Consider the following 9,849-nt stretch of genomic DNA (forward strand, 5'->3'; position numbering starts at 1 on the left):
TCTGTTTGCACCATTTGCCTGAAATTTGTGTTAAAAATTCCATTTTCTTCATATAATTCAATAAGATACTACTTAAATACTAACTCTGATACTGATATTTGTTCACTGATCATATCACTTATCCTATATTTGAACATACTTTAGTTTGTACAACAACGACTGAACAACGGAAACAAATATTATAAAAGTGTAATTTGTTCATGTTTTTAAATTTTCAGTTTATTACGTTATATGATCAAGTGAACTTACTGTTAACATGTATATATTTATATTTCATTAATAATTTATTTTAAGGATTTGTACAACTAGCTACTACCGTCATGTCTATGTATTTGGTTTCCCGGTTTTCGTAATCCAGGTTAGCTGGGATTCTGACTAGAAGTTCAAAGTCCAGTACGCCTGACCCTGAACTCGGCACAATTTGAAAAGTCCCACTTTCACCTTCCAAAAACAGCTTGAACATAGCGTCATCGCCCTATTAAAAAAGAAAGAAATAGAAAACTACAGACTTCATTCAGGAATAAACGTAAATTACGCGATTTAGTTATTCTTGACTCTTACATCGATGTAAAACTATTGACAATGCACTTCATGAAATTTACCGAATAATAACATATAACACAAAATAAATAAATAGATATATGTATATAACGATCTTGTAGAAATTATTAAATGATAAGACTAAAATAATTCTATTGAACTCAAAGCCGTCAGTGTGTTAACATTAGAAAAACGACACGTCTCCAAGTAATAAATATAGATATCTAACTCTATGTTCTGGCGATAGTGTGTATTTAGAAAAATGGCGTTTAGGTAATTTGTTTAACGCGTCAAAAGAGTTTTATTAACAATACTTTCCTCAAAATGAGTTTCTCTGAGAGGATCAATATTACTTGGAACTTGAAACGTTGCCCAGAAACCAAATCAACAAACTAAAGGAGTTTATAGCAAAGAACTGCAGCTTGCTGTACGTCTATAAAAGCTGTTGTTTTTATGGCAACGAATTAAATAAATTGTCTTCATAAGACAACAGTTATCAACATAGCGGAATATACAGAACTTTCAGAATGAATCAAACATCACATTGATAGAGTATACTACATATATATTGATTCTCGGTGGCCCAGCAAGCTCGGGAATTTATAACGACAAAAATTCGGGATTCGGGGAAAATAATTTACTATGCAGCTTTATGCTTTAACACACACAAACGGACAAATAGATATGTAAATACAAATAAATATTGTAACTCTTATAACTATAACTTAAAATGCCTACGTTAACTGACTGTTCTCGCCAAGATAATTGTTTCACAAATATTCAGTTTTTAATAACTTATGTTTTAAATAAATAATCGTATTTCATTGTGTTCTTGACCTTATCATCATCAATCACACGAGGAATTACAGCGCCTTCCCATCGTACTGCAGTTTGTGAAGGACTATTTTCTTGAATCGTTCCAACATAACTTTCACTCGTGAATCGTGGAGCACGGTTTGGGTTGTTTATTGTTGATTGGCTTGGAATATTATTTGTTTGTTGATTTATAGTGTTACTTGAATCAGAATTTGCAGCATTGCTTGTAGAATGATATGGAATTGAAGTGTCGGTTTTTTCCAATAAAAACGATACTTTCACTGTAGTTTCTGCTGATGGATTCGACGACGACACTTCCGTAGCCTAAAAATAACGAATGTAAAGCTAATCACTTGACGCATTATGTTTAAAATTGAATTGATGAAAAAACCCTCTATTAAAAAAAAATCTGAATTATTCATGAGCAGTCTGATATTAAAAAGTGAAAGTTGAAAATACACTGTTAAAACATTTTTTATTCAGGAATAAGTAAAAAATCTTATGAATAAAATAAAATATATAAACATTAGAATATCGTAATTAATTCTTCTACATAAGAAAGTTATTAGTACACTTAAAAATGGAATGTAAGCTGGAAAAGATTTTGCAAAATGATAATTAAATAGCCAAGTTATTTAACAAACAATGTCTAAGCCTTATAAATTTGAAATATCCAAGGTGATTTCAGACAACGACCAATGTAAAGGCATTGCTATAATTTCCAATAAGTCTAAGAAAATAATGTAGATACTTTGATGTATGCATCATATTACTTGAATCGATGAAACAATAAAATTAACGATCATTTTAACGGCATACCTTGACTCCCAGTAATAAAGGACTGCAACAACCATATTCTCTTCGCAATTCTTCTACACTCTTCAGTAAGGTTATTGTACCATTGGTAGAGTTGATGGAAAAAAAAGATCCCAACGTAGAGTCTATGAAAATAACAGTCTTGAGTAAGAGGCATTAGCTTAATACATACATAAAATTTTTTAGAGTGAACAGGAATTAATTACTTCTACGACAATTTTCCAATCTAATGTGTAAAGTGAAGTGATGCCTGTGAAGAAACAAATGTTGCTGTAACAATTAAAACGTGTATACTGTTAACAACGGGTGTTGTAGTAACTAAAACACCTGCATTGTTAAGAAGTAGATGCTTATTTGTGTGAAGTTAGGCACAAAGCTACACAATGGGCTGTCTGTGCTCTGCCCACCATGGGTATCGAAACCCGGTTTCTGGCGTTTTAAATCCGCAAACGTACCGCTGTGCCACTGGGGGGCAAGTAGATGCTGCTCTAGTAACTAAAGCATATTCTGTTCAGAAATAGAGAGAATTTTGAAATATTGAATGGGAAATGGGAAATGTAAAATGGTTCTTAAAATATTGTTGAAAATACTTAAAATATTCTAAAAGATATTCTTAATATACTACATGGGAAACTTTAAAGTTTTTACATATAAAATGATGATTCGATATATAGTATTGAAAATATATACATATGTAAAAAAAAAGATAATTGTTAATATCAACGTCTGTAAAATTAAGAATCTTAAGAAACAAAATTTTGAAATATATTCTAAGAAAACCTATCATTTTTCAAAATAAAAGCATTTTTGGACAAATGAAGCTGATTTTTTTAAAAATAAGTTTTATTGAGTTTATTTTGCAAAATAAATAAAATGTTCAAATATAAAAGGAGTCTTGATTATAATGTAAGGAATTTAAGAAAAACTAAAAATTATGTAAGTATATTGTTTGTTTTTAAATGAAAAATGTTTCCAGAAATAATCCTAATGATATTGGGTTGAAACTGCACTCAATTCAAAATGAGTGAAATATAAATATATATCAAAGTTGGGGGGGGTAGGTTTGAGGGGATTAAACAAGTACATTTTACAGAAATGAACATTTTAAATGTTAATGAAATCAACCTCTCTCTAAAATATAATATATATACTTCAATTAAAAATTTTGAAAAATATGTAAATGATTGCAGTTAAACCCACCCGTATCAATGCTGTATGTTATGTTATTCTTATTTGCTGTGTCTCCATCTTCAGCTCGAATATCAACTAAGGTAGCACCCTGTAAGTATAAACAAATATTGTGTTAGTATCATTAAAAGCACTCAATATATAGAGGACCAAGTCAAGAGAAAGTAGAAATGCTCATTGTTATCGCTTAGTATAAGTCATTGGTATTTATTGAACAAAACTGGTGAGACAAGCTAAAATATTAATTACTATCAAATGTCAAAGGAAGTCACTATAATTCTTCAACGTAAATTGAAAACAATACACAACAAATTTCAAAGTAAGTCACTATAATCCTACAAGATAAACTAAAAACAATACTTAAAAAAAAATCAAAGTAAATCACTATAATCCTTCAACACAAACTAAAAACAATACTTAACAAAAAGTCAAAGTAAGTCACTATTATCCTTCAACACAAACTAAAAACAATACTCAACAAAAATTCAACATTAAGTCACTATAATCCTTAAACACAAACCTAAAACAATACTCAATAAAAAGCCAAAGTAAGTCACTATAATCCTTCAACACAAACTAAAAACAATACTCAACAAAAAGTCGAAGTAAGTCACTATAATCCTTAAACACAAACAAAAACAATACTCAACAAAAATTCAAGATTAAGTCACTTTTAATCCTTCAACGTGAACTGAAAACACCACTCAAGAAATGTAAAATAAGTCAATATATTTCTTCAATGCAAACAGAAAGCAATACTGAATAAAAATCAAAGCAAATCACTACAATCCTTCAATGTAAGTCGAATATAATCACTATAGAAGTAAAGCGTTGACTCGCAGTGCGATTTTATTCAATCAACATAGTGGAAACGTTAACTGTAATCACTCGTCTTAAAACACAGTAGAACTAAAAAGGCTCGCAATAATCATTCAAGAAAGAAGAGAGATTTTTGCTTCTGACACCTTCGCTAAACTTTGCCCTGGCGTCAAGGTTATAATAAAATAATCGAAAATTTCGAAAGTTTCTTTAGTTTGGAATTTTATAACAACGTTATTCATCTAAGCAAGAAATTATTCGGCGTTATTCAGTACCGTTTGGTTAAGAATGTCCTAGCTACAATTGAATAAATGCTAAGAAAAAAAAAAGAAATTAATGGAGAAAGAAAACGTAACCGGGCGGTATTAAATTATATTACATTACTTTTAATAAAAGCATTCAATTATGCTATGTCTAACGGACGGTCATGAACAGTTATTGTTATAAACATATTATAAATTTTAAAAAATAAAATTACAAAACATTGTACCGCTTCAGCTGCAAAAGTATTTCTAACGCTAAAAATTAGAGAATAAAATTGGGTAGTTCAGTATCCAAAAAGCATATATAAAACAATAATAATTTTCCAATCTTTATTACTCTGTACGTACTGAAAAGGTTTCATCACATTCACACACTACGTTTTTAATAAAAAGTACGTAACATTTCCGTAGAACTCATATTCAAAACTTTACACTGAAACACTTTTTTTATTAGAGGAGATGTAGAAAACCAGCGAATTTTAGCTCTTGTATATTATGGAGAATATACATTCGATTGTTGTAATGTTAAAACACGTAAATAAAACAAAGCCTGCATGAACACGTATTTAGCTCTTTAAGTAAAGAAACACTTTATTCACAATTTGTTCTACAGTGTTCACAACTTTACCATAAAACGTTGAAAGCAAAAAAAAACAAAAAAAACGAAAACCCTAGCTTCTGTTAATTTTATATGTAAGCTCTAGTGGGTATGTAAACAGAAAACAATACTCACCAGATGAAACTATACGAACCTTACATCTAGCCCTGATTTCTGAGGTTTAAATGCACCTGAGGAAGGGCGTTTTGTCCAAAACGACGTGTAAATAAATATTTCTAAATGCTATTAATATTACGTCATTTAATTTTTTCTCTATACATTTTCTCCTGTTAAGAGCAAAAACGTATAGGAACTGATTTTGTTGTTAAGCACAAAGCTACACAATAGGTTGTCTGTGCTTTACCAATTGTGGGTATCGAAACCCAATTTTTAGTGTTATAATTCCTCATGCTTACCGCTGATTCTCCGATAAGGGAGCAGAGAGACTGGAGCAAGACTTTGTACTACTTAACATTTATCTTTAGTGTTTGCTAATAATAATAATAATAATTTTCTTATTACTGTGTTCAGAAGGAACAATGAAGGCTTGGGAAGCTTAAAAAATACCGAACAAATAGAGACTAAGATTACAGTACTTTTAGCAGGGGAGCTTTTTAAATGTTTATGAGTAAACATTTTTATAATAAGTATATATGTAAAGTTTAACGTAATTAAATACGGGAAGTATATTTATATTTAATGACTAAGTGTTACGACGCGCTGAGTTCGTCCTTGAATACTTACAGACTTTATTGTGTCAGAAATAGTAACAACAGATGGCAATTGCTGGAAAACTGGTGGACTGTCTTGGATATCTTGAACAAGGATTACAACATCTACTGTGGCAATGTTTCTTGTGTCGAGAGTCACGTTGGTCCAGGCGTTCTAAACAGGAGTAACATGAGAGAATGTTTCTGGATGGTTCTAATTTCACCAAAATACTTCTTCAGAAATTTTTATAGACACAAAGATGCATAGTTTGCCTGGGTATCTGGATTGAAAAAGACTGAGAAGCATTTAATCAAAATGTATGTTTACGGAGATATTGCACTAAATTACAAGTTTTCTTAGCTTAGAGTTTAAAAAAATATTAGATTATCATTAATGTACAAATTATTTTGTTTTATGTAAGTTGTATTTTTCCTGTTTTTTCCTGTTTATGTTTAAACCTGTCTAAACTCTTAAAAATAGCACATTTTGAAATTACATTGGTAAACATTTTTTAGTTACCTACTTATTGTCATCTTTAGTAGAAAGAACTCATTTCCTGCGATCAAATTATTTTCGAATGACAGGACGTTATTCAAAGACTATCTCTAGTACAACTGAATAACAGCCAATGATAGCATTAGTTTCAACAAATAATTTTCATAGAAAAGGGATTATTATTAATGACATGACTTTCTTCGGAACTTGAATTTTATATAACAAGAGAACTTCCTATAATAATTAATTTTCAAAGGACGTCGTTTAAAAAAGATATTTTTAACTACTTATTAATGACATGAATTAATTCAAATGTCAATTTTCATAAAAGGAATTTACTTAATAATTAAACAGTTTTTAAATAGTTTACACAAAGAGAAATTATTAATGGTGTGACTACTTTCAGAATATATTTCATAATATAACTACATTACGGATCTTTAGTTTGTTATAATTTAATTTCTCCAAGAATAACGTTATTTATTAAAGTCGGGACTTTCAATTTACTATAATTTACCTTCTTTGAGCTGCCTTATTTGTTTGTTGAATTTCACGCAAATCTACTCGAAGGCTATCTGCACTAGTCATTCCTAATTTCGAGTGATAGACTTGAAGGAAGACAGCTGCTCAACACTACCCACTGCCAACTCTTCGCCTAATCTTTTGCTAATGAATAGTAGGATTGATCGTAACATGATAATGCCTCCACGGCTGAAAGGGCGAGCATGTTCAGTGATAAGATTTAAATCCATGACTTGAGGATTGTGAGTTGAATGCCCTAACCACCAGCCTTCAAACTGTTTTACAACAAACTAATTCATAAGAGTTAGGAAAATAAATTCAACATAATTTATAATATTCAAAGTCCACCTGGAGTTATGCCTGGACGGTTTTTTAAAGTCTAGCTCTTCCATACAATTACAGTTATTTCTTATAGCTAGACAGCTTTTCCAAAGTCTAGCCCTCTTACAATTACAGTTATTTCTTATAGCTAGACAGCTTTTCCAAAGTCTAGCTCTCATACAATTACAGTTATTTCTTATAGCTAGACAGCTTTTCCAAAGTCTAGCCCTCTTACAATTACAGTTATTTCTTATGTCTGGTCAGTTTTTTCCAAAGTATAGCCTTTCTACAATTACAGTACTGATAGCTGGGTAGTTTTTCTAAAGTCTAGCCTTCCTACAATTATAATACTCATAGCTGGGTAGTTTTTCAAAGTCTAGGCTTCCTACAATTATCATACTTATAGCTGGGTAGTTTTCTAAAGTCTAGCCATTCTACAATTATAATACTTATAGCTGGGTAGTTTTACTAAAGTCTAGCCATCCTACAATTATAATACTTATAGCTGGGTAGTTTTTTTAAAAGACTAGCTCTGATAAAATTACAGTAATTAGAGTTGGGCAACTTTTCTAAAGTTTAGCTCTCCTACAATCATCGCACTTATTTCAAGTTCAGAAATTTCATCCGAACACAATTAGTTTTTTCAGAGTTTGACTTCTCTATTATAATGGCACTTACCAGCGCCAGAATTTTCAACTTAATATAATCAGCTTCTTCAAAATCTAGCCCTCCTACAATCTTCAATTCTGCTTTACTGCTTCCTCGTGGTCCAAACACGTACTTGATGGTAAATTTGTCAGATCCCTAAAACAAAATAAGAGGACTATGATGATTGATAATTTATTACTGGAAGTGAAATCTTGGCTAATATGGATTTTATATAACGTAGAGCAACAACATCAAATCATATTATTTGAAATGGTGGACAAAGAGCTCTAAATCTTATGTTTTGTACAACTTCGTGCCTGAAGTATAGAGTGTGATTTGTAAAATCTCGGAACATGAATTGCTGAGTACATTAATTTTTACCAATACTCTTAAACTTCAAGTTACAAGTACAGATTAATATCTTACAATGCTAGCAAAAACTTGCTGGACGTTTTCATATGTGTTACATCCATGTGCTGATGCTTTAACGTTTTAGCCATATTTTAAAATATTATAACAAAGAAATTAATAAACTACTGACGATTAGAACGTTTCACTAATCACATTTTATCCTGCCAAAAGGAAAACAATAAATTAAATCGTAAAGATCAATGTGGTACGAAATGCCACAGAACAAATGATATGGTGTAATACAAAATATCTCTTTGAAACATATATTTATTTGCTCGACGTTTCGGGGAGAACGCCCTTCTTCATGTGCATTAAAGCCAGAAATCAGAAAGAAACCATACATCTAGCCCCGGTTTCTGAGGCTTTAATGTACTTGAGGAAGGGCGTTCTGTTTATAACGTGGTACATATAAATATAAGTTTTTAAGTGGTATTAATATTATGGAGTATAATTTCTTCTATTTACATTCTCTCCTGTTGAGAACAAGAACTTAGAGGGAGTGGTTGGTTTGTTATTAAGCACAAAGCTACACAATAGGCTATCTGTACTCTGACCACCGCGGGTATCGAAACCCAATGTTAGCGCTATAAACCCTGGGGGCCTACTGCTGAGCCACCAGCGAGCAGAGAGACTGAAGCAAAAAAAATGTACCATTAATTTCTTACTTTAAGGTTTGTGGATTTTGTTATTGTTATTTTTCGAATGTTTTAGTTTGGTTGGCTGGCAAGCACAAAGTTACACAATGGGCTATCTGTGCTCTGCCCACCACGTGCATCGAAAAACTTTTTTAGCGTTGTAAGCACGCAGTCGTACCGCTGAACCATTAGGAGTCTTTTAGAATAAATACTTTAGATTTGAAAATCTTATAAATACTAGACACATAAATACTGCATTTTTTCTTTCTTTCCTGGTGAGTTTGTTTGTTTATAGTTAAGCATAAAGCTACTCAATGGGATATCTGTGCTCTGCCCACCACGAGTATAAAAACCCGGTTTCTAGCGTTACAACTCCGCAGACATACCGCTGTGCCACTAGGGGGTTCCTGGTAAGAAAAATATTCAATGCACACTTTATCAATATCCTGATGAAGTAAACCAAAACCAGAAGATTGATTTGTCCTTTAATTTTCGTTGTTCCTTTAAGTTTAACGTCAGCAAGTTTATTGTCGGAAATACGGTAGAGATCGCAGTTGACTTACTTGAATTTCAAATGACACAGGCAGATTGCTGTTTTCCTTTTCTTTAGCAACGACGTAACTAATCACTTGGTTCAGGGGAGTGTTCTGAAATAAACAAAATATAGTGAAATAAACTTTTCTTTTCTAGAGTTTCTCTGTCGGAAAGCTGCTATCAGTTGTTCTAACTGTGAGTTACAGCCATTGTTAATGAAGCATTGTTTACATCAAGGAATAATAATATGCCTTAAGCCAGCCAGCTTACATTACTGAGTCAAAAGATGTATTTATCAACTAAGTGTTTCATTTTTAACTAAGCATTGTTTACATATAGGAAAGTAATACGATTTGAGCAGGCAAACTTACATTACTGCATCAAATACATATTTTTCAACCAATTGTTAAATCTTTAGGATACACTGACACATACACACACACACACTATATATATATATATGTGTGTGTGTGTGTGTGTGTGTGTCGTACATATTACTTAAGTTTAACGAACTTATTTTACTAATTACTAG

General features: G+C 31.4%; 1 protein-coding gene across 1 annotated transcript in view; it reads right to left on the bottom strand.

Moving 5' to 3' along the window:
- The window catches only part of LOC106468732 (cadherin-86C-like), a 53,258-nt gene that overhangs the window by 21,680 nt on the left and 21,729 nt on the right, over positions 1–9,849 (bottom strand). The window contains exons 7-13 of the mRNA XM_022397093.1: positions 9,347–9,430; positions 7,768–7,893; positions 5,785–5,925; positions 3,373–3,451; positions 2,176–2,297; positions 1,378–1,680; positions 317–475 (exon numbers count right to left, since the gene is read on the bottom strand). Of these exons, the coding sequence (XP_022252801.1) occupies positions 317–475; positions 1,378–1,680; positions 2,176–2,297; positions 3,373–3,451; positions 5,785–5,925; positions 7,768–7,893; positions 9,347–9,430 (1,014 nt within the window). The remainder of the gene's footprint in view (positions 1–316; positions 476–1,377; positions 1,681–2,175; positions 2,298–3,372; positions 3,452–5,784; positions 5,926–7,767; positions 7,894–9,346; positions 9,431–9,849) is intronic.

This window comes from Limulus polyphemus, unplaced genomic scaffold (genome assembly GCF_000517525.1).
Source record: "Limulus polyphemus unplaced genomic scaffold, Limulus_polyphemus-2.1.2 Scaffold3138, whole genome shotgun sequence".
Taxonomy (NCBI): domain Eukaryota; kingdom Metazoa; phylum Arthropoda; class Merostomata; order Xiphosura; family Limulidae; genus Limulus; species Limulus polyphemus.